The 23,753-nt window shown below is 37.5% G+C and overlaps 1 protein-coding gene across 9 annotated transcripts in view; it reads right to left on the reverse strand.

The window, feature by feature from the left end:
* cacna1g (calcium channel, voltage-dependent, T type, alpha 1G subunit) overlaps positions 1–23,753 on the reverse strand; it is a 294,208-nt gene that overhangs the window by 55,466 nt on the left and 214,989 nt on the right. For all 9 annotated transcript variants that reach the window (XM_037980627.1, XM_017416147.3, XM_017416146.3 and 6 more), the window contains 7 exons: positions 22,768–22,946; positions 22,117–22,455; positions 21,104–21,283; positions 19,033–19,133; positions 13,455–13,578; positions 7,607–7,675; positions 4,750–4,934 (listed from right to left, as the gene is read on the reverse strand). In XM_037980627.1, the coding sequence (XP_037836555.1) occupies positions 4,750–4,934; positions 7,607–7,675; positions 13,455–13,578; positions 19,033–19,133; positions 21,104–21,283; positions 22,117–22,455; positions 22,768–22,946 (1,177 nt within the window). The remainder of the gene's footprint in view (positions 1–4,749; positions 4,935–7,606; positions 7,676–13,454; positions 13,579–19,032; positions 19,134–21,103; positions 21,284–22,116; positions 22,456–22,767; positions 22,947–23,753) is intronic.

Consider the following 23,753-nt stretch of genomic DNA (forward strand, 5'->3'; position numbering starts at 1 on the left):
GTAATCATCAAAATTAAACGAAATAAACATTTGAAATATATGAGTTTGTATGTAATGTATGAATATAATATACAAGTTTCACTTTTTAAATGGAATTACTGAAATCAATCTACTTTTTCATGATATTCTAATTTTATGACCAGCACCTGTAATGCCGAGGCTTTATGATTAACAAAGTTGTGCCTTCTGCTTTATTAAACACTAATATTGTTTGTTTTGGAAGAAAAAAAACATATTTTTACCTTATGGCTCAAAACTTTTGGTCAAGTTGTGTGATGATGGTGATTTTGAGACAGGAAAGTTTTAATCATTCCAAATAATAAGAGAAAAACCTATACTTCACTGGACCTGCACCAAATTAAAATTCTAGGATCATTTCTATGTCTAAAGCAGATTGTTGCTACGTTGCTTTAATCCAATTATTTCTTCAAGCTTTTTTTTAGCTCAGTGGAGCCTTGTCATTTTCTGTTCAGCTGGTAAAAATAGTTCATTTTTGGCTTTTCTGGACAAAAATCTATTTTCCTTCAGATGATTTGCTACAGATTGTTCCACTGACTCACGACTCTGCAAACTTATTATGAATTTCTTTGGTACTACATTACAAATTATGCTTCAAGTCAATTGGTTTTCCTATTGTTTTGACATTAATTAGGAATTTATATTGTAAACGCAAAGTTCAATTTCTTTATTTAATCAGAAACTAATTCTAGTACTTTTTAAGCTTTAATTTACAAAGCAAAAAATGCTATGTAGTCAAATTACTTTCTTCTTCTTCCATGAAACAAAACAACTAAACAGATATTTCCCGAAAGATCAAAATCCGTTTGTTTAGCACAGTTTCTTTGTAGCAGCAATTTGTGTCTACTAACTGATAGTTTAAAATGTCATTTCCAGTTTAGCGGTTTTAGTAAAGTTTTAAAAGAGTATGATAGAATACTTTATGCTGGAGCTACTTTGTACATATTCATTAACATGATTTGCACAAGTGTGAGACCATTTGTGTCTGCTTCTCAGATGCCACATGGTTGTGAAGGAATTCAGTTCCACTCTACTTTAGAATGTGCCTTCAGCTCCTTGAAATTTGCATAATATGTGTTTCTGCACAGCTCTCTTTAGGTCCCACCCACAGTGTGTCAAAAAGGTGGAGGTTTGGACTTTGACTGGGCCACTGCAAAACCTTGATTCTATAAAACCTCCACTATGCTCTGCATTGCTGACAGGCACCAATAAAAAACCTGTTCAGAGGTGAAATACAACATGTGCCTCCATTGAAATGAACTGGAGATAATAGAGGGCTTGGCTTTGCATTGGTCTCTATTCATTTCTAAGCCAGGCACCAATTATTTTCCAGCATTGTTTTAAGGTAACTTATTTGCAGCCTCAAATAAAAAGAGAGAGTCAGGGTAAGCAGCTGAGTTCCTTTGTTTTTATTTGTTTTCTTGCTTTCTTTTCCAAATCATTTCCTTGTGTCTTTATTTTCAGTATCACAATGCCAACAGGCAGTCTCCTGAATACTGTTTTGTAAGTTTTTTCAATTTGCTATTTCTATTTCTTTCTATTTCTTTTTACTTTCTTGACAAAATCCCACCACTTGCCCAAAGAATACTTGCCCTATACACAGACTTGTCCGATTTTCTTCTGTAATTGCTTCATTTTTTAAATCTGACTTTAAAACCATCTTTATATGACATTAATACAGTGTCAGCTTTGCTGATGTTTAGGGATTAAATTAAGCAGCAGATGGAGAAGTCAGCAGAAGTTAGAATCAGACTAGAAGTGACTGCAGCTTGTAGTTTCTCTTTGCCAGCGTAAAAACACACATTAGATTATAACCCCCAGATGAAAGGAATATGGTTGTTTAGGAACCACCAAGGCTCCAGCCTGACATTAACAGAAATTTTGCTGGAACACCATTGTCCCAATTCACAGTAAATACAGTTTTACATCACCATGGACTAAGAGGGTGTGGATCAAGAAAGAAGCCCCTGCTCCAAAAGTGACACCTTCGAGTTTGACTGATATTTACAGCTGCCCACGTGGAGGGGCCAAATGTCTTCTGGAGAAAGATGTATGGTCAATCAGGGAAAAGATTGTGCCCTTTGGCCACAGTAACAAGAATTATGTTTAGAGGAGTCAAAAAGCCTTGAAACCTAAGAACACTGTACCAGCTGTTACGCATGGTGGTGACAGCATGCTGTTGTGGTACTGGTGCATTGCACAAAGTGAATGGAATAATGAATGAGGACCATTTCCAAAATCTTCATCTCCATTTCAAATCAGCAGCTAGTAGGTTAAAACTTGGACATATTTGGGTGTCCCAACAGGAAAATGATCCCAAACACACAATCAAAACTGGTTTCTATATCTATATATCTATAAATCAGGCTAACATTAACCTTCTGTAATAGCCTTTTCAAAATCCACACCTCAGCCTTAGGCCCAGGATGAGTGTATGTACACTTCCAACCACAACAGTAATGTGTAAACAGTGTAACATATCAGTGCTTGACTGTAATCATACTCCACATTCACAATCTCCAATATCATGACTTTATGACCAATTCAAATGGTACATCACAGGTTCAGTTGGAGTTATTTATAACATATGTTATTTTGAAACTTGCTAACATTGGAACAGGAGTTACAAATAAAATGAAAGCCATACATCATATAGTAAGGGAGAATCACATTTTAGCCCTATAGCTTAATTCTAAACCTATGTATTGTGAATTTTTTTTTGGCTATTACAGAATTATTTTCACGTGATAAACCTACTAATATGTGAGTAAGCTATAAACCCACAGTGGAGTCCAGAAGAACTTTTTTTGAGATTGTGATAGAAATATAAAATAACAACCTTAGAGAGTACTGTGTTCATTCAAATTCTCCCTTTTGACACGCACAAAAATCCAAGTTCTAGCTTTAAGGAGGAAGTACATTCTGAAAGCAAAAAACTCACTTTCATTCCAAAGATAAAGATAAAAACTGGAAAAGCAAAATGATGAAAAGAAAGATCACAGGTGTTTTTGTGGGTAAATTTGATGGGATGAAAATGAAGATTTGATTTTTGTGCTCCTCCTGAGGACTGTAATAAATATTCAAGAGAGGGCAAACTGCTTTTTGTGAGATTAGGCACAGAGCATGAAGATGTAATGCAAATCAAGCATGATGCTACATAACACCGCAAGCTAAAACACACACACACACACACACACACTAAGGATGGAGAGGTTTATGCAAAAAACAACAACAAAGGAAAAACGTTACAGAGAGCTGAGGCAAAGACATCAACCCAAGCATCCAGAAATGGGAAATCTATCACTAAATACAAACTTTATAGCAAAACAGTATCCAAACACTGTTTAAAATTTGTATACCAACTTTTCATTACATTTTGTCAGTACATGACTGACTGGAGCTGCAAGAAAATGTGACAATCCAAACAATTCAAGTCAAAGTCAAATCAGACAGGAAACAAAGGTGTTTGTGCCTCACTTCAGCTGACTCTTCCACATAAAAACACATCAGGAGAAACAAGACGTGAGTTTAATAAAGACCACTGCTTTATAGTGGATTAACAGTTTCTACTGTAAAAATAATAAAACCGTGTCTGTTTAGGTGAAGCGTTATCAGGTAAGTAGCTCTCTAAATGAGTAGAACTTACAACCACAAGAAGATTTAGCTCAACGACTGCTATGTCTGTTTTTGTGTTTTCCTTAGGTCAGTTGGCTGTGGCGGACATCTTGAATTCTGTTGGCTTCAAAGGTTTGCCCAATATCTGTAAAAGTTATTGCACTATAGCAATTTTTGGATTTTGTAAGTGGAGTTACCCTTACAAAAAATCCCACGAAATTCACATGTGATCACATGTGATTCCCATTTTCCATGTGGTTCACATAATCCCCCCAAAAATCACATATTTCCACATGTGATTCCCATTTTTCACGTGTGATTCACATAATCCCCTCAAAAATCACGTTTTCACATGTGATTCCCATGTGATTCACATGTGATCACATGTGAAAGTCACATGTGATTTTCGTGGGATTTTTTTGTAAGGGTAGTTATGGGGTTTGTCTTGAGTCGGGTTGACTCCAAAGTTTAATCAGTTCTTGGTGTACATCCAGTGATTGCTTTCAGTTTCGTTAGAATTTGTCCAGAGATATATGAGAAATAGCAACAAACAGATACACACACAAACACACACACAGGGAAAAACACTAAGCACTACTGTTTAATTTTTTTAGTAATTCTATGACGTGTAAAGCCAAACCTTGGATTCTGTGAACCGTTCTATCTTTAACGTACACACAAACACACACACACACACATGCATACTGGTCCCCAAACTAAAAGACAGCAAACATATGTTTGGACACACATATTTAGAGATGTATGTTCAAAAATGGTCTCCAAATTAGAGATGTCTGCATTATTGCAGTGAAACACTAAGGTTCGAATGTCGAACCTTAATAAGATAAAGTCGAGTGTGAATGCTAGATAAATGCTTACACACACACACACACACACACTGGCATATATACATATAAAAAAGTTAGTTCTTCCTAATTAATCTGATAATTAATCTGATTATCAAGCCCAAATTTCAGCAACATTTTGGCAAGATGAGGATTTACACTCAAGCCTTTTAGACTATTTTACCTCCCCGAACAGCTTCAGGGATGCCCTTCTATCTATCTGTGTGCTTGCCTGTTTACAAATCTTGCCATTCCTTGGAGAGCCACTTACCGTAACGGCCTCAGGGTCCTCAGCAGCCTCAACACTCTGAGCATGCCCAGGATCTTAGTTCCCGAGTTAGAGATGAGAGAAACCAGGATGTCAATAACAGAGATCATCACCAACATCCCATCCAGGATGTTCCAGCTGCTCCTCAGGTAAGCCTTGTCCCCAAAGAACCAGCCCAGGGCCACGATCTGCACGGACAGAGGGACATGGAGTCACAGTATGTAAACAGTAATGTCAGCAGAACAAATCAGATGTTGGTTCAAGCAAGTTTTGCAAAAGCTTTGATATCTAATATTTCTAAACACGGTATAGGTGACTGAAAAGGATCCCTTTTCAGTGTGTTTTTGTCTGTGCAGCAGCAGATTTGATTGTCATTGATCTGTTTATATTTTTATTGTCATTGCTCTATGCCCTATATGCTCAGCTTACTGACTTTGTTGTGAAGTTTACGCAGCAGCAAAGTTTAAAAACTATAAGCTTACAAATCTTTATTTTATAGGCATAGGATCTTCCACTCAGCAATTCTACTCTACTCAGAAAACAGAAAACAGAAAACATCTTGTATACCAGAAAATAATGAAGATGCTATTATTAAATGACTGGCAAAATATATTTTGCTTCATATATTACAAAACAAAAACATTATTAGTTTTGGGGTTTTTTTGTCAGCAATTGATTCTGTTAAAAATGCTAACATGTAAGTTTTGAATTTTTTTAGATCTTTTCCACAGAACAGCACTTCAAAAGCTCTGAACTTGACCTTTAATGCTAATTAATACATTACAGTAAATATCCTTTATGTAAAAGCTGTAAACAAGATCAATAATTGTATTACCACCTTTCAAATGTAACACCTGTACTTGTTAAAGGAATTCTTTCTTTTAATACCTTTAGATAGTACAGATACCATACATTTCAGTGTTCCATCAAAACTACCCCAATTTTTGCTTCGTTTATGGTTAGTTAATGATTTCCTACTCGTAAACTCCACATTTAGAGACTTATTCTTAAGAATTGTTTAAAGTCCTATTCTATTTAGCTGATACTATAGATTCTTAAAATAAAAAAAGAGAGATCTTTTCAGCTGCAGTCCCTAAATTGTGATTTTACGATCAGTGAGCCATGGAGAGACGTTTTGCATGGCCATTTTTCTGTATGGTTTCAAAATTTGTTTTTTAAGGTGGTGCATATTGTTTCATTGCCCACCAACTAACACTGCTTTTTGTCCACCTTCGCCGCTGGCCCCATGTTTAGAATTTAATGTACTGGAGTACATCTTGAAATAAAGAAAGGCAGATTCGGACCAGTTTTTTTTATTTTTTATTTTATTATTATTTATCTTTGGCCTTGTTTTTAGACCTGGAAATTCAGAGCTGTAGCCTTGGCTGTTTTCTAACATCAAATATGCCAAGATTTGGGGTTCCTTTTTGTATTTAGGGTTATGTTTTTGTTTTCTTGTTTCTGGTTAACCTGTGTTCAGTTTGGGTTTATTGTTTGTTTTGTTTTGCCATTTGGTTGTTCTCATGTTTAGTTTTGTCTTCGTATCGTTTTTGCTCCTTCTGTTCTTGTCATCTTTCACTTGTCCCCACCCAATCTCTTGTTTGCCTGCCACGCCCATCTTCACATGCTCCAAGTTCATAATCACTCACCTATGCTCACTCCTCCTAATTACCTGCAGTCTTTAAAACCTGGTCATTTACATCCGTTGTCGCTTTCATGTGCTGTCTGGTTTCCCTTTGTGTTTTTGCAGTCCTGCTGTTTGGACTTTGTTAGTGTTTAGCTGTTTAGATTTGGTTTGCTGCCACTTCAGCTTTTGTTTTTGTTTTCTATTTTTAAATAAATTAGTTTTCTCCTGGAGCTTTCATCAGGAATCTGCACATTGGGTTTGCCTCAGTCTCCACCAAACTCAACAAAATACACCTCTAACTCTGTAGAGCTTACAAAAAACTAAACTGAAAAGGGTACAAGACAACTGCAGCAGCTCTGCGACTATTTTGAGAGAAGATTTGTTGAAATCTTTGAGAAGATTTGTTGAAATCTTTTGAACATGGTCAAAAGTCAAAATGAGAAGACTGTGAGCCTTTGCATAGACAAACTTGAGAACCCTAATGTTCTAGTCTTCAAAAAGGAGGGAGGCTCCAAAATGTTTCAGGACCTTTTGGAGGCTTTCTTATAAATGTTGATCGCCAACAGTTGCAGCCTAGAGAGACACTGGCTTTAGGGTTAGGTTAAGGTATTATTTGATAAAAACGGATATGGGCAGAATCAGCCTCCAGGAAATGTATGTAACTCTGATTTCCCTAGTAATAGAAACATGACTGGCTGTGTGTGGTAGCCCTATATTTGTGATAAGCTTGGCCAAAAATAGAGAAAGAGGCTTTGAATGAGTGACACAGATGAACTTTCCTCCCCTCTGCCTCTGCTCGCTCCCACCCACGCCTGCGTGGACCTCCATTCAAACCTGATCATTTAAATAAAGGTGAGACAATCTTCCTTCAGTGTGTGTGTGTGTGAGTTCGCTGTTCCAGACCTCTTCTTCTCCATTTTCTTTTGTATCTTCGGAGGCTTACAGCACTAATGGCCATTAGGGAAAACATTATTTTCCATAGAGCTTTGTATCTGAGAGCTTTTTGGATTTCAGCTTGTCAGTTTTACATCTTATTTAATATTTTTACATTGTTAGTTGATGCAGAAGTCACAGATGACTTTCTGGAAAAATACAAAATGAAAGCATACTTTAAATGAAACATTTGAAGAGATCATGATCTACAAGACCACCTAGCTTTAGGAGGTGAATTTCAAACACAACAAAAAAAAACCCAGTTGGCCTGTACAAAAAAGGAGTCTGGTAATTGCTCACCTTGACGGTCATCTCAGCCACAAAGATTGCTGTGAAGATGTAGTTTGACACCGTCAGAAAGATCCGCTCCTGCAGAACAACAAAAAGACAGACCTAGTTAAGCGGAGGTAGTTCTCATGATTTAAAATTTATATTATGTTCTATATGGGCTGCTTTCCTACAGAGCTTGCCTCTAAACTGATCTAGAATGCCACTCAATAATGTATGAGCGAGCTGTTTTCCTCATATTTTATCTCAAAGCATCTTTATACAAACACATCCTTTGCACTCTAATGATAGCTGGCAGGCCCTAATGAGGCTTGGTCTCTATTAGCACGAGATTAATTATTAAAGCAAAGAATCTCATTTAATATTTAGTTTTCTTTACAAATACTAAAAGAAAAATTCTCAAACTAACTTGGAGTAAGCATTTTCTGCTTGAGTCCCATTTAATAAACTATTTTCCATTCACTAATGAAAGAGCGTTCTAATTAAGACCATTAGTTCATAACGGTCAAATGAAACTCTCAGAAAGTAATTGCTGGATAAAACAAACTGATTCCCTTTTGGGTTTTCCCCAAAAGTTTACAGATATTGAACTAAAACCTGGTGTAGTAGTTTCTGGGAGTCAACCTAAACTCATACTTTGAGTACTAACAGATATCAACTTATCCACCTTTAAAACTTTAGCAGTACCTGCTGGCGTCAACTTTATTTGTCTGTAGATGGCCGCCACAGCTAATCAACATAACCCAACACAAATAGGGTTACAACTCAGTCAGTTTTCAGTTATTGAGCTGAAACTGGATGTGGTGGTAACCAGGAGTCATTCACAACACCTGCTCTGAGCGCTAACAGATTGTGTGATTGTGTGAATTTGTGGTATTGCATGAAATTGCACATAAGGATATTATTAACCCTCCCATGACCTTCAGGTCAAATTGATCCGAAGTTGCAAGGTCTTCTCTACCTCTCTTTGTCTCTCTTTCTTTTGAGGATTTCAGGAGGGTTAAATTTGAACTAGAATGACTATCATTTCTCAACATAAGATGGTGTTAAGTTTAAAACTTGGGCATGATTCTGTTTCTATACAAACAACTGCCCTCATTCAGTGTCCTTTCATTTTTCATCTAACATACTAGATGAAAAATACAAATGCCATCAAGTTTGGACTATTAGAGCACTATCCATACAAACTCATATTGGAGTGCTTTTTTGTTGCTATGAAGCAGCATGCGTCTATGGTACATGTACAAGAAGGACAGGATGGGTGCTTATTTACTGAGCTCCACAAGGACTGACAATGTTGAACAAGCATGATAATAAAAGTACGATCCCCTCACTGACTGCTTATTTTCCCTGCTCTCGCTCTGCCTGAAGAGACATGACCCTGTCCTGCCTCTGAAAGCCTTTATATGTAGGTGGCTGCCTTTCCCACGGCCTCCGACTAGCATCACACATAACAGAGACAGCAGCCCTGCAGCAAGTTTTCAAAGTCTCTGGGAATGTCAAGCATGACATCATTGGAAATGCTTCCGTAAAGAGGCTCCATAAATCCCAGTCTTGACAGCAGCCATCCCTGTATCTGTGGGCAAGAGTTTATGCATCAATTTATTGTAAAATAACCTCTGGCTGAAATAATTCACAAGACCTAAATTACTCAGTTCAGAATGCTGGCTCAATTTGAAGTCAAGGTTTTTGGGATTTTAGTTTCAGAAATTAAAAAAACAAACCTAATGTGTTCAAATGAAAAGTAAAATAAAACAAAAAACCAAAAAGGTTTAAACAAAAACTTAATTCTGTCAGGTTTTTGTTCAACCCAAATGATTGTTTATTTCAATGAAAAAGGTCATGTGGATACAATGCAAGCCTAAATCATCAGCCCTCCACCACTGTGCTTGACACTTGGTATGACGTGTTTGTGCAGATATGATGCGACTGGTTTTTGCCAAACATAGTGGTATGCATTATGGGTAAACATCTTTCATTTAGACTATTTTATCTAAAGTTTAACATCCCAGAAGTCTTGACTTTGAAATGTTTAACCTATTAATCACTAGATTTACTGTTTTGCACTTTTCTCTTTACAGAAAGGTTGCCAGTTATGAAAGCCAGAATAGGTTTACAGTTGGCCCTTGGCTCTTTAGACATAAAGATTTAGTAAATAATGTGTATCATAGTGAAATAAAATTAATTCACTGGTAACTATAAAGGCTCAGCAATGGTAAAGCTAAGTTTTGTTTTTTGGCTGCAGTGCATGCTTCCTTTACTGCTTGTATGTATTTTTAGCAAAATGCTAATAGAAGCAAATTCCAACAAATAGTGACAGCATTTCTATAACAAGTCCCTGTTGCTTCCATGTTCCTCATCCACAGTGATGGTGGTGTTTATCCCAGGTCAACGCCTGGCATCTCGCTTGCATGACCACAGCTCATGGGAACCACAAGCCGTAAGAGTTTGTTACAAGCTAGACCTGTTTCGAAGTAGTGCCAAGTTATAAAAGCAGAAGCAAACAATGACTTAAACAAAGAGGCACCTTTGCTCAGATTCACATCTGTAAAAACAATATTCCACACTCCCAAGAGGTTTTTTACACTGGCAGCTTTAATTGTCACTCTCTTGCTGAACTTTTGAGGAACTCAATCCTGAGTTCAAAACAATCATTATTTAGATCGCTGTAATGTTACAAGAAAATAAAATTACAAAATAAAAACCCTGTCAAACCCTTACACATCTTGAAAAACTTTCCTGTGGCGGCAGCACAATCTCGCTTGTCATCTTAATGCTGTCTGGAGCAGATGACGAGGGCACTGACAACATAGACTGATTGTATTTTATACACTTGATGCTGATATAATTCTATTTACAGCTTCAGACAGTGATGTATTGTCTCGTGGCTCATTTCGAAATAATAAATTATAATAGATGGTATAATTATCCTCAGTTGTTTACACTGAGCTACAGCATGACAGTATCCAGGCAACTCCCAGAATCAAAATAAAAACAGCAGTAGACTGCATACTGAATGCAAAATCAGCATGCTGGAACTTTCAGGAAAAACATATATTTACTCTGTCTTCAACTTTAAAATGCCCTAACTAAAAGCCGTCACTTCTGTAACAATAAATACATTTCTCCATTCACTGATTATGATATGTCTTTTGCCAAGCTGGCGCAGAGGCTGGTGCAAAGCAGATCCTTCAAAGAGTTGCAACAGAGTAATAAATTATACATGTTTGGTTGTTCTACGCAAGCCGGAACAAAATCAGCAAGTGGAAATCCATTCACAATCGACTTCATTAATACAAAACAGCCCACACAGACAAACAAATAGCAGAATGCAATGACCACCTGGGCAAATGAGATCTGGAGCAACAAGCATCACTGCTCAAAACTGTAAAGGCTGCTCTGTCTCTTGTTTCAGGCACATTGCTGCGTCATTCATTTCCATCTCATTTCAATAATGGTCTCTGGAGGCAGACTGGACACAACGACTACAGAAGGAGGCTGACAAAGTGAGAAGCCCTAAACAATATTCATATCAGTGTATGCATATGGAGGCAAAAGGGGAAGAATTCATTTATGTTTTGCTTAGACGTACATCCACTCATCATCGACATCAATGTCATGCAAGTTTTAGTCATTAAATTATTTTATTGAACTGCTGGGTTTTTTTCATGGTGAAATGATTATGCAACTTCAATGGTTTTCAAATCTATAAACTGGTTGCACAAGTTTGAGATTCTTGCGAATTTTCTCTAATTCACACAGTGTCATAACAATAAATACAGGGTCAAATGTTAATACAGACATTCCCATTAATGCTTGGTTAAATTTCCTTTGGCTAGTTGCACACCAGCTATAACCTTTTTGTAGCTATTAACAAACTTCTGACATAATTCTGTCAGGATATTTAACCACTCTTCTTGGCAGAATTGGCAGAGCTCATTTCAATTGGTTGGTTTCCTGCCACAAACATGGCTTTTATGTAATGTCCACAAATTATTAATAGGGTTGAGGCTTTAGTAAGGCCATTCCAGAGGCTCAATGTCAGTTTGCTTTATCTAATCAGAAAACAGTTTTGATGTGTGTTTGGGATCACTACCTTGTTGGAACACCCAGTTGTGTCCAGGTCGGAGGTAGACCTTCTTCTTTGTCATTTAATTCACTTTCCTCACTGCTCCAGTAACACCAGTACCACCACCATGCTTGACTGTTGGTGTAAACTTCTGTTTACACTGTGAAATCACTTTGACTCCTCCAAATACCTCAAATTTTGTCTTGACTAACCATAAAACCTTTTCCCAGAGGGCATTAGGCTTGATAATTAAGCCTGAAATTACATTTTTAAATGGGCTTTGAATTTGAGTTCAGTTGAGTGTAATTAGGTGTTTTGATGTCATGGTATTTCCTTGTTTTAGTTGTTTTTAGCCTATTTTATTGTATTTGTTGATTTTTATTTGTAGTTTTATGTATTGACGGATTTCCCTGATTGTTTTTAACCAACTTGTGAAGCACTTTGGTCAACCTATAGGTGTTACTTTTAAAAGAAGGTTGTTCTTTTTTTTAATTGGTCACCACCTTCTCAGTCTATGGCAGTGTAAAAGACTATACCTTGTGGACAGAAACCTGGTGTTCCAGCAGTTTCTAGCTAGCTTGATCCTTGGTGGTTCCTGGGTTGTTCCTAAACATCCTAACCAATTTCCTTTCATCTGAAGGTGACAGATGAGTAATGGTCAATGCAATAAGTGCTGTCAAACAAATTATTTTAATGATGACAAACAGAAATTACCAGATGCAGTCAACCATGAATATTAATGAAAAATGATAAGGTTTTGTCAAATTGAAAGACCTTCTAGAACCCTGAGCATCCTTTAAAGTATTTAGCTGATCTGCATGTATATATTTGAGACTATGTGTATATTTTGATTCTGTGTGGTTTAGGAAAAATAAATAAATTTAAAACTTGTGCACCCAATTCTTGTTTTTAAAAATCATTGAAGCTGTATGTTTTATATTCATTCCACCCTGTAAAAAAAGAGTAGATATTAAAAGCCCTAAATTAAAATATTCATGGCCTTGATGGATGCATGTAAACTTCTGACTACAACTATATGCACGTGTATGTCTGCAAGATCCTTCGACCCTGATTGTAACAGGTGGTCAGTGAAGTGCCCCCATTTTCATAGCATCTCATTTTGTGTACCTTCACTAATTCTGCCTTTCACCTTGCTAATTAGAAAAAAAGAAAATCTAGAGTGATTGTTTCTGTATTTATGCATGGCTGAGCTGTGTCTCACTGCTATAGTTGGAATAAAGAAAGGACTCCGATTAATATTTGTGTGTGTATGTGTTGCATCAAGGCTTCCAGCTAGCCCTCCTTTGAAGGGATGCAGCATTAGCTAAGAAGGTTACAGTGTTGATGATGCAGTGCAGTAGTTATGGGGGAATAGCACACATCACCCAGTACAGCTGGCTCACGGTCAAACAGGAGTGGGTTCTTGCTTACACAATGTTTCACTCCATTTCTCTGCAGAGAGCAAACTGGAAAATAATTCAGCTTTGTGTAATGGTGTGTGTGTGTGTGCGTGAGTGTGCATGTGTTTTATCAAGGCTTGACATGCTGACAGGTACTTCCTTATTCTCCATCTCTCCTAGGACTTTTCCTGAGCTGTCATTGAGTTCCTTTACGAGTCCCTCCACACACACACATCTCTGGAACTTCTGTTTACACTGTAAATTTTTATATACACACCTGTCTTTTTACATTCTTGTCTCAGTGTTACTAAAAAACTGTCAGCCCGCTGTATAAAGTTGCAGATTTTTACAGAGTGGAACTTTATACGGCCATTTGTGTTGTGGCACTCACAGCACTTTTGGGATCGATGTGAGGCCTCTCCATGGCAATGGTGATGCAGTTGAGGAAGATGATGACCAGCACAACATGGTCAAACATCTTGTGGGTGATGATCTTGTTGCACAGGATCCGAAACCTGTCAAAAAAAGTGGAACTGTGAACTTCAGTGACATTGGAAAGTAGTTCAATAACTAGTATGAAACTGATAAAACAGGAAAAAACTGTAATGAACAGCTAGTCATGTTTCAGTGTAGGGCTGCTCAATAATAGTAAAACATATGATTTTGATCAGCTGGGGCAGCTACCAAGGTGGCTATAAAGCAGTGACAATAAACAGACAAAACCGGGCACCACGCTGTCCAAGCCAGGCACAATGTTTACAAAGGAAGGTACAAAATGACCTGTGCCACACAACTTATTTTTTAACCAAAAGGTATTAGAACAACTTTACTAAAACTGGAAAGATATGATTTGGCAGAGGGGCAGATTGCTTGTTTTCATATGGACCTGGAGTCATCTTGGTCACTATTACTAAAAATAGATGTGGCCAACAAGTGCTGTGACAATCCATCAAATTGGCTAAATATGATATTGGCATGCAGATCATGAAGGTATAGCACTTAGAAAATACTGTAATTGCTGATGATTTATTGCAGTCCAAAGTGTCCTTTGAGAGATTGATATTGAACACATTGATGCTGCAATGGCAATACATTTTTCATATATTGTTCATCCTTATGTAAATGTTTCAAATAGTCTGTTGTTGATAGGATACGGCAACCTTTGTTCCCCGACTTTAGCCTTATTTTGTCCTATCCTAGGAAGACCTAGGAAGAAGTGTAGTGAATGGGACATGGAAAAACAAATTTGGTGAGATACTTTAGCAAAAGCAACAAACACAAAAGGGAATACACCATACTAGTACAATGCTAATAAAAACAGAGTGTGACAAGAGCAAAAGAGGGAGAAAAGAACAAGCTAGATATAGGATAAATGTCTGCATTTCATGGCATACAGATTTTCATGCTCCATAATAGCGCTCTATAGCTTTGACCAAGAATAACACTAACCTTAAGAAAGTTTATAGTTATAATAGCAATAGAAAACTCTAGTTTGACTAGTTTTCCCATTCAGTTTTATGTAATATATATGTTGGTTTTTTTTGTGAAGAATGACACAAGCAGGTGTAAGTAGGTGTGTCTGCCAGTTTATTCTCAGTTTTGTGTAACGCATTGGAAACAGACATGTGAACCACTGTAAATGTATTATGTACATTGTTTTCCATTATTTCAGTATTCCAACATTGGTTAAAAACATTATTAATTTTATTAAAAATAGTTTAAAGTCGTGTTAGACTTTATTGCAAATAGTTTGCCAACCTATATATTCATCTTTTTGGCAAAATGTTGAAGAGAAACAAAATCAGAAAGAAAATTTTTCTACACCTTATAGAAGGTTAGAATTGTGAGGCATCAAAATATGCTGTCATAAAAATCTACTGCAATTCATCCTAAAAGCACCATCCATCCATCTTCTGCCATGTATCTAGAGTTAGGCCATGGAGGCAATTGAGGAAACCCCAGACATTCCTTTCCCCAGCAACACTCTCCAGCTCATCCTGGGGGATTCCAAGATGTTCTCAGGCCAAGGAACTCTCAGTGACCCAGAACTCCCAGTGAGTTCTGGGTCTCCCTGGTGAACAAGAGGGCTTGCTCTTTTTCTTTTCAGCTTTGAGTTGAAAGAGGAAGGTTCTGATGGACCAAACAGCAATTCAGACTGCCCTGCTTTCTTGGAGTCTCTGAATGGTGTCTTGAAAGAGATGTCATCTGGGGATTTCATTGTTCTCCTGGGGGACTTCAGTGTCCATGTGAGCAATGATGGATTCACCTGGAGGGAGGTATTGGGAGAACCACCCTGATCTGAGCCCAAGTGATGTTTGAACTTCTGTGCTAGGCATGGGCTGTCCATAATAACGGTCATCTGAACAAGTTAGCAGTCAATTCCATGGCCATCACAGAGACACAAAAGCAAGACGTCCATGCACCTAAAATCAGTTCAGAATCTACAACTACCTAACATGTATGTTTGTGCAATGTAGGAAGAAACCAGAGTTCCTGAAGAAAACTCATGCAAGCACTCACAGAATATGACAAACGTTACACAGAAAAACTGCTGCCAAGATAACCTGCAAGATAACCTGGTTTGTTTCTCAGACCGTCTGTTAGCAAAATTAATTAAAAGCTAAAGAACAGAACAGTAATAAAAAAGCTTATTCAAATCAAGTGCAAATTAAGATAGCTTGTTTTATGTACAGTTGCTCTGTAATGAGCCACTGCAGATTTAGGCGTCATTAATTATGTCTGACTCTTATTACCCAACATGAAGAAGGTTCCCAGGCTTTCAGCTCATGACAACAAAGAGGAAGGGGTGCTTGTTATATATGACAGTGGTAGGGATTAAACTGTGAATCAAATCAGCTTTGAAGGCTCATGTGGGTCTAAATATGCAGGGTAGAGGGGTTGGGGATGCAGTATTGTGTGCCTCAGATTTGGGTTTTTGGCTTTATTTGGCAATACAGTCATCACTGTGTCACCACTTGCTGAGTCTGCGTGAATGTGTGTGTATGGGGGTGTGTAGTCTCACTGTGCTTTTTCATTTATTATAAAGGGCTTATTCCTTCTTGATATTTGCATCCCAAAGAATTGATGCTGCTGAGTTTGTGTGCGTCCATCATGATCCCTCTTTTTCTGTGCGTTTCAAAGGTCACATTTCTGGATTTAACCTTTACACACTAAAAACTGTATAAAAAACCACCTGTCACTCTTTGCTCAAGTATAATAAAACATAAACAAACAAACCAACAAACAAAAAAAACACCTTATGTCAGACCTCGGTTTCAGAAAAAAATTGCATCTAGATGCCAAGATGTTAAAGCACCAGTTCACCAATGTGCACGTGGACAGTGTGCTTAGATCAGTTGAGCAGCTGTGTACAAATGCAGTTTTAGAAAAAAAAAACTCTAAATATGTGTACCAACAAAATTTAATACATGTAAATATTTGATAAAAAAAAACAGCAAGCATAATTGTCTCTATTTGTTTTCACTTTAAAAAAAATTGCAGAAAATCAAAAAAAAAATAAAATTTGTAGTTACATTTGTGTTTACGAAATGTATCTACTGTATTTTTTTTAAATTTATTTTGTTTTAGCATCAACTTTTCTCCAGTATCATTTCTGTTTAAGACAAGAACTGCAGCAGCACCAGTATAAACAGCAACAAACATTTCACCTTGATTATATGGATCAATCTTTTGCATAAAAAAGATGGACAAAGCATTTTCACCTCAGTTCTGTGTGCAAAATTGAAGCCACAAGATCCCATTCATGGGAACTGTCATGTTGTACTCCCCTTGCACACCATCACAGTGTCACTTGACCCTTCTTTTAAGCATGAAAAACCTAATTACAACTAAACATGTTGAAAAACTAAAACTTGAACATACAGGAAGGTAAGAACTACTTAAACCAACAAGAGCTAACACTTCAAACAAAGTTTCTGAGGTGTATTGTTATTTTTTTATGAAGAGAAATGTCTTGTTTATTTAGAACTTGTATTGGAAGCAGCAGAAAAGTTGCTGGTCCCCTTCTGGTTTCAACTTTCGGGTTCTTAAGGGATGTGTGTTTTTTTTAATGGCCAAGGAGATCAACTAATATTTCAGGATGAAAAAATAATTGGCTTATGTTTTAATGTTTATAAAATAGAAAATACATTTGCTCACTGCTGAGTTATGGATTATGTGTTACAATGGGAATGTGCATTGCAAATTAGCCTTGGCTATAAATGTAATAGTGTATGATATTATTTATTACTTAACACTTGTCCCTATGTAAATAAACAATAAGGAAAATGAAAACCTGTCTGCTGCAGGCAATTTTATTAATTTTGCAGTAGGCCTTTTTGTGTATTGGTTGGTAAATGTGAGTCAGATTTTCTAAAATTGTGTTTAAATTTTAAAACATTACCTATTTCTGAGGGGTAATTTTTTTTCAAATAAAGATTTTTTTAAATTACAAGGAATCCCTTCTTTGTTTTTTTGTATTGTATTGCATAGATTATCAATGTTTTAAATAAACTCGTTGACTTGCATAGTACTGTGATTAAGTACTGAACCATATACTGTCGTATTGGTTATGGCTGCACATGTATTTTTAATGTCTCGGATCATTGGCAGTGTATCAAAATACATATTGTATCTGCCTCAAACCAGAGATGCACAGTCCTAGTGAGCACAGGTGGGTGTCCAGGGTAGTTCAAGTCCAGTTCAGACGACATGTGAAGTCCATGTGTCAGTCTTAGCAGCTCTATTTCCATAATGCAACCCTAAATCTTTTTACCCCAATACTTGTTTACCCAGGATCATCAACATGCATTTCAGCTTTGTTTTATTGTGTTTTGACTAAGATTTCAGGTACAGGTAAGATCATTAAGATCCTTCCGGTGGTTGCTAAAAATACTGCTTTAAATACAAGACAAGTGGCTGTGTGTAAATGTGTTTTTTTTCTATCTTGTTGACGAGTTACTGTTTTTAAACTGTGCAGCCAAATGGTCACATGCATGAAATGTCATCAGTATGCTCAAATATTGAGCTAAAATCTGATGCCGTATTAGCTGAGATTCATTTACAATGCAAACTCTGAGCGATACAAGATTGCATGAGATCTTTGTTTGAAACTTAGGTATGCAAGGCAAAAGCCAATATACTTTCTTTTAAAAAATACTACTTAATTTCAAGCTAATATTAAAAAAATGACATCAGTACGTACTTTATTCAAGTATAGTCCATTGATGTACATAGTAAAAACTATGGTTTTTGCTTTAGAAAAAGTAGGTGGGAACCAATTAAGTACTTGAGAGACTCAATGGATAGAATTCTCTTGAAACCTTCTGAAAAAAAGGTGGTTTTAAAAATGCCAAAATCTATTTTCAGTTATTTAGTGCTAATTATGGGACAGAAATTCACTAGTTCGCTGGTTTTAAACATAAAATCTGTTTTATTAGCACATCGTTGTGCTGTTGCCATAGGTTGGCCCCACATGTTTTTGGTGTTGCCTTCGGTGCCAGATTTTCTAAACAGACAACAAACACATTTGGATCAAAGCTCCCAGAAGGGGGGGAGTAAAGGGATGGGGGTTAGATTCTGCTTGTAGATGAGGAAACATGCCGCACTCTGTGAGAGAAACTCCCCTCACCCTTGCGATAGCAGAAATGTGAAGATAAAAGAGACTTCAGAAGTGAGAATGTGGGAGGAATAGGGGTGGAAAAAACTGCTGTGTTTGCTCTGTGGCAAAAACTGACACTGCTTTTACTGTCAGCATTATAGATTGTCAGTCAAATGTAATGGCAAAAATCTTCCCCTTGTCAGGAGGAGACCTCAGTCTATTTTTGTTTACATTTGGGCAAACAAGTTTCATGGAATGCGTCATTCTCAGGAAAAGAAAAAAAAAACATCCATGTTACAGATAAGAACATCCAAAAGTCAAGACAGAGCAAAGAGGTGAAGGCTTGGGAAAAACTGAGTGTGAATTTTACCTGGACTCTTGAGGGAACAGGTAGAGTGACCACGTGTCTCTCTGTCGACACCAATCAGGCTGTTTTTTCTCCAGCCATCGTAATATCCTGGCAAATCGACCCTGCAATGTAAAAGAAGTGAACAGAACACAGGTGAGCTGAAAGTGTACTCCTTGTTGGATTATAAGCATAACTAAAGTCCAGATTAGTTAGAAAAATTTCAGTTTCAGGTTTTAGGGGTCAGGACATTAAAATCACCCGGTCTTTCCCAGTGTACACAAAAACTAAACCAAAAAGCAGAAGCAGCAAGCAACTAATTATGTTAATCCTTCTTAGTTCTTTAAGTATATAAGAAGCAGCTAGGTGCTACAAATCAAATATACTTTCCAAACTAATTATCAGCAAGTGTTAGCATTATAAAAAGAAGACATTTTGGTAGATTGACGGACTGTAACATTTATAAATAGGACAGCCATCAGCAGTGATGCTAGAAAAGCAATTATTGCTGACCAATTTGAGAAAAATTAGAAGGTTATTTTTAAACAATTCTCTATCACTCAAAATGAATAAAGATCATTAGGTCAGTGGAAAATATTCTAGGCAATTATTAATTTTTTTGCAGGAAAGGATGAGACAACATAATTGGTCATTTTGCACTTCAGGTGAAACCCAAACACGGCAAATGAGAGCAAACACCTCATACCAGCTGTTAAGCATGGTAGTAGAAGGTTAAAAACTTGGGATAATTTTTTTATTTCAGCAGACAAAGATGCCTTGCAGTCATTTCAATACCTGCTAAGTACCAGATGATGTCTTACTATGTCCTGATATAAAAACCTCAGCTGTGAAAAAGCATGTCTTAGTTTTATATGGCTGTAGTTCATTTCTATCAATTCATAGATCAAACAAAGTTTAATACATAGCCATCTATAAGGAATACAAGAATATGATTTAGAGAAAAGGCAAAGCTGAAAGATCGGGTCAAACAAAGAATAATCAGCCCTCTATGGCATGGTGTTGCCCTCAGGCAACAAACCACTATTTTGGCCCACACAACGCCCCTTTAATTTTTTTTAAGTAAAACATCACATTAAAAGTCTGATGATAAGTCTGTGACCAATGAAATTTGAGCTGGGTGTGGCTTTGACCTTTTGTCTTGGGGTGAAACGTTCCTTTTTGGGACCACAGCCAACTTGGACACACTGCTAGCAGAAGGCAAGATAATTTTCATTTTTTAACATGTTTAAATTTAAATAACTTTGTATAAATAAAATCTGTGATGTGCATGAATATATGAAAAAGCATATTTGATTGAGTAAAGACACTTTTTGTCTTTATTTATATACTAAAATGGCAGTTTTTCATTCATTGCCTCAGGGCAACATTGTGCAGTTAGACCACTTTTGTGTGAACTATAACATGCTTATGGATGGAGATGTGTAGGGNGTGGGTGGGGTGGGGGGGGAGGTGTGTGCGTGCATCAGTGGGTGAAGAGAGGTATATATGACCTATTCTAATTTTATGCTTACTGGTTTCTTTTGAAAACAAATGACCTGTCTGATGACACTGAGTCTGTGAATGAAGAGTAAAATGAAAATGATGAAGTATCACAGGAAAATGTTTCATGCTTACCCTGTTGGAGAACACCCCACAGTGACAACATCACTGATTACCAAGAATGGCAGGCCAGCCTTCCAAAATCAAACAATATCAATTCCCCCTACGAATACTTCAAGATATATATTTTTTAAGACATTCTGGAAGTAGTTGTAGAGTAATGAAATTTATATGCCATTCACCAACAAGCCCCTTAATCTCATTACAAAATATTATAGTAAACCTTGGCGTTTTAGTACCCTTATAGCATCTTCTTGCCCTGAGGCAACAAACCAAAATCTGGTGGGGGGGGGGGGCACATTTTCTGATTGATATATTATAAGGACACCCCCAAGCTCCCAAAATTAGGGTGAAATATTTTTTTCCTCATAAAATAAAAATTCATGCCATAGAGGGGGTAAAACAATTCATATTTATAAAAACACTTGTCTTAAACATGCTCGTAAACATATTGTAATCAGGCACACAAACTGACCAGGTTGATCTCCTCCTCTGCATTCTCGTCTTCAGTGTTTTCCTCCAAAGAGACATTAGTGGGACCAAGGGTCGATGGAGACCCTTTCCCGTTGCAGTCACTGTGTTCTAGAGGCCGCAAATGTCCCAAGGATGGAGGTCTGGAGCTGTGCATGCTGGCTGAGCGGTACAGGTACGGAACCTAAATACATGGATGTGGAAAAAGGATGAGAAGATATGCAAAAACACCAGAACATAATTAGCAACTTAACAACTGAGTACACACAATGTTCTTCATTATGTGTACACAAATCCAAACTAAAATACTTTCTTTAAGTGTGTATTGAATTTGTCTAAGCTAAACAGTTATGAGTCATATCTTTCAGGTCTATAGTATTTTGTACGGTGTGAATGGTCTAAAAGTTACAGTTAACAGTTATATACTGCTTGAAAATACTTTAACAGTTGAAAGGAAATAATTTTAGGATTAACTCTAATCACTTGCTTTATCATTACGTTTTGAGTTATTTCAAAGCCATAAGGGGTAGTGATTAAAATATTCATCTACAAAAAGTGTGAACCATTTAAGAAGTCCATTCATCTTCAAATGTAATCTCTTCATTTTTCTCAACATATGTGACATGTTTTTGCTGCAGTTCTGATACGTACTGTTGCATAATCTAACTTGTTACAGATAAATTAAAATTTTTGTTTAAGGAAAATTGTAATGAAGATAAGAAAAAAATACCTGCATTTGTGAGTTTAAAAAAAAAAAAAATCTAGAGCAACACTTGTAACTCTTTGTTTGCAAAATGCTTTTGAAAAATCCAGCTTGAAAGCTTCATCACTTCTTCCTTTCTCTATATCATAAAAATAATTGGGACATCCTTAGTTCTTCAAATGAACATATAAACTTAGGAATAGGGCTAAGTGGTAGGGGCACAAAATGTATAGGATGTTAAGATACTGTGAGATGCCATGTTGTCCCCATAGCCTGATAAATTGGTCTTAGACACAAGCTGACAGCTGACCTACCTGCAGCAGTGCCTCTGGTGGCAAATCCATGGAGCTTCGAGTCTCCATGGACTCCATCCTCCTGTGTCGGGGACCTCTCTGTGACTGGGACATAGAGTCTGTCCTGGCCAGGGACAAGTTGTCTTCCTCCATTACCCCACCTCCACCTTCTCCTCCACCTTCCTCATCGTTGGAGCTTGAGTCACCACCCTCCCCAGAAAGGAGTGAGCGGCGCTCCCCGGACTGTCGCTTCTGCCGCTTGTAGGAAGGCGCCCGACCCAGGCTGTTCCAGCTGGATCTGCGACTGGTCCAGCCACTGCCAGAGCTCCACTGGGGGTGGGGGGAGGCGCGGTCACTGGTCTGCACCGGGGGGGAACAATTTCAGGACAATAGACAGGGGAAGACAAAAAGAATTGGATTTGGTCTGTCATGTCTTCATCCTGAGCATCAGCTTGTCAAATGAAATGTGACCCTTTCAGATTGACACAATGCATTAGTTGTCAATAATCATTATGATGTCATCACAGCAGCAAGACAGACAATTCCAACAATGCTGGGAGAGCCAGATGGCCGTGGTGGTAATTCTTTACAGACATTTGTAGTAAAGTTTGTTCTACGAAGAACTGTGATGTGGTTTTTGTTGCTGAAGAAACTAAGAATTTGTGTACTTACCGGTGATTTTTCATAACAGGCTGGATCTATGGAGATGTTGCTGCTTTGCCGGGACTCGTAGCCCAGGATGGGGTCACCTGCCACAGGCAACTTGGGCACAGGCATGGGTGTGGCAGCAGTGTGGGTAATAAGTGGTGGAGTCAGGCTTGTCTTCATCTCCACGTGACCATTTACTGGGACTAGTAGAAATATGGTAAATAAAGATTTGAGAAGATCAGTTTTTTAAGTATCCTTCAGAGAGGTCATCGGAAAACATGAAGTTCAGGAAAAGGTGGAGCAAGAGCTTAAGAAATACAGAGAGCTATACTTAAAAATGGATGCCTTGTAATGGTATTGAGGAAACATTAATATTTCAGCAGCGCATTAATCCTATGGGATGCGTGGGCAAGAATATTATGTTTGGCAGCAACACAAATACAGAAACATGAGGAGGAGAAAACAACTTTAATCATGCTAATTTCCCCTTCTTTCTCTGTTTATCTCAAGATTGGAAAGTATATCAACTAGAACATTTCTGAAGAAGTTTTAAGGGTGCCAATGTAGCTAGTGCCTGAAATTCCAACATCAATTATCTGAACTAAAAATGTCTATATTTTTCTGTATGAACTGTAAAATAAGTATAAAGAAAACCAAGATCAAAAGAAATGTTAAAGCTGCTGTCAGTGGCTCATTATGTAACCGTGGAAACCAAACACCTGTGCCTCACACTCCATGCCAGCAAACTTAAGAGAGGCAGAGACAGATTGAAAGTTAAGCTTCAACACTGGCGGCGCCAGGGGGTGCTATAGCTCCCCCTGGAAAAGTCATAGCACCCCCGTAGCACCCCCAAGCAAAGGCATAACCGGGGTATGTGTGGGACATGTCCCCCACTTCCCTTATGTATGCCCTATATCTCCCGCACTTTTTTCCAGCCGTTGCAATTGTTTAATTTGTTGTTAATATGTGGGGATGTGTTTTTCCGAGCCGTCTTTAAACGCACCATGAGC

This window comes from Kryptolebias marmoratus, linkage group LG17 (assembly GCF_001649575.2).
Source record: "Kryptolebias marmoratus isolate JLee-2015 linkage group LG17, ASM164957v2, whole genome shotgun sequence".
NCBI lineage: Eukaryota > Metazoa > Chordata > Actinopteri > Cyprinodontiformes > Rivulidae > Kryptolebias > Kryptolebias marmoratus.